At 57.0% G+C, this 1,731-nt stretch overlaps 1 protein-coding gene across 1 annotated transcript in view; it reads left to right on the top strand.

The window, feature by feature from the left end:
* The window catches only part of SKOR1 (SKI family transcriptional corepressor 1), a 14,319-nt gene that overhangs the window by 4,031 nt on the left and 8,557 nt on the right, over positions 1–1,731 (top strand). Inside the window, 4 exon segments of the mRNA XM_011940557.1 lie at positions 332–365; positions 368–415; positions 552–558; positions 1,103–1,405. Of these exon segments, the coding sequence (XP_011795947.1) occupies positions 332–365; positions 368–415; positions 552–558; positions 1,103–1,405 (392 nt within the window).

The following is a 1,731-nucleotide window of genomic DNA, read 5'->3' as shown; positions in this document are numbered from 1 at the left end:
CACCGCTCGCCCGGCTCCAGCCGCCGCCGCACTGTGAGTACCCACGTCCGATAGCCCGTCGCCCCCGCGCTCTGCCCCTGCAGCTATTTTTTCGTTTAGTTCTGATTTGGGCTCCTGTGGCTGTTGTTTTTATGATTATACCTAACGACACCACCGCCTCGCTCCCACCATTGCCAGTCTCTCGCTTCGCTGCCCTCCCCAAGCTCGTCCCTCAAGCTCCGGGAGCCAACGAGTGTTCCCCAAGCTGCTCTGGCTGCTGCTCCTTGTCGCTGCATATGGCCCTTCGCCTGTGTTTTCCGCTTTGGCCCCCGAAATTCCGTTCCTTTCCTAGGGACCCCCTTCTTCTGACTCCGGGCCCGGACCCCCTCCTCTTATTCAGGGAAAACCGCGCAGGGACCCAGGACCCTCAGCTGGGGTACGCTCTCGGCTCGGGCGCTCTCTTCACTGTATGCGGGCCAGGCACAGTTGCCGATTTCGAGAAACCGAGAAGCTGTCATTTCCCAGCCCTGCGCGCCCTCCAGCCACCTCCAGGAGGGCGCGGGGCTTGTCAGCCCGGGAGTTAGGACAGGGTTTTTGCCTCCTAAAATGATATAAAGGACTTCAACGCGAAATGAGGGTCAGCTTTTTTTAGTTCAATCCTCGGAGATAAAGATGAAAGAGAAAGATAATACGGGGAGCCAATAAATAGCTTGATACTTGAAGAAGGTACAAAACACATTAAAGAAAGAGGAGCGAGCTGGCAGAGACAGCTCAGGGAGAGATAAAATCGACAAATGAGGGGCTCCTAGACAAATAGAGAAGAAGGGAGAGAGACAGATAAACAGAAGATTCCAGTCTCCTTGCTGAAGGCTTTTGAACTGGGATCCCTTGTCTGTTTGGAGTTGCCCCTCTGAAAATGGATTTATCTTCAGGGCCGACTGCAGGGGAGGAGCCCTCAGGGTTGGGCCGCCCTGGCCGCAGGCTGCAGGCGCTCCGATGGGAGCCTGGCTTGTCTGAGGACATGTGGCTGGGTCAGGCGACCTAGAGGGCCCCAAACATCAGTCCCCAAGTATCCCCGCTACTGAGGCCTGCCTGCACAGCTCCCTCCCTGCCTCAGCCAGAGAGCAAAGTGCAGGACCAGCAGCAACTTTTGTGCCTGGAGCCTTGCAATGGCTACGAAGATGGCCGAGATTCCTTCCAGCCCATATGAGCCAGGACAGCGAGGCATGAAGGATACTCAGAGAGGTGATGCCCCTCAAAGAGGAAGCCCAGAGCCCCGGAGCCTGCAGTTGGCCCGAGTGGGAAAGGCATATCTGAAGGAGGAAAGCTCAGGGAGTGGGCGACTGGAAGCTAAGAAGTGGATCCCAACAAAGTTCCTTGAGAACCTCTCTGTCCCACGCGTTGACCTCGGTGGAAACCAGCTTTGGTCTGGAATACAGCTAAAAATGCAGAAAATGTGGTGAGAACTGCAGGATCCTGGTCTCACTAATAGCTGGAAAGAAAAAGATTTATATATCCAGCCTAAATCTTTCTGCTCAACGAACGTGGGAGCCAGGCGTGAGAGGAGAAGCTCGGGTTTGTGGAAACTGGCAATGCTGTCCCCGGAAGCCGGCTCGGCACCGAGCTGGGTGCGGTGGGGGCCGCGCTACGTCCGGGCGCGCACGGAGCGCTTCGGAGAGGGTCGGGTTCAGCACCGCGAACAGCGGTAGCCTCCGCCTCTCTCCTTCCCAGGCAGACCTGGTTCCCTCCTCC

Source organism: Colobus angolensis, unplaced genomic scaffold, assembly GCF_000951035.1.
Source record: "Colobus angolensis palliatus isolate OR3802 unplaced genomic scaffold, Cang.pa_1.0 Scaffold19, whole genome shotgun sequence".
Classification (NCBI taxonomy): Eukaryota; Metazoa; Chordata; class Mammalia; order Primates; family Cercopithecidae; genus Colobus; species Colobus angolensis.
Note: the sequence above shows the minus strand (reverse complement) of the source record. Positions and strands in the feature narration are given on the sequence as shown.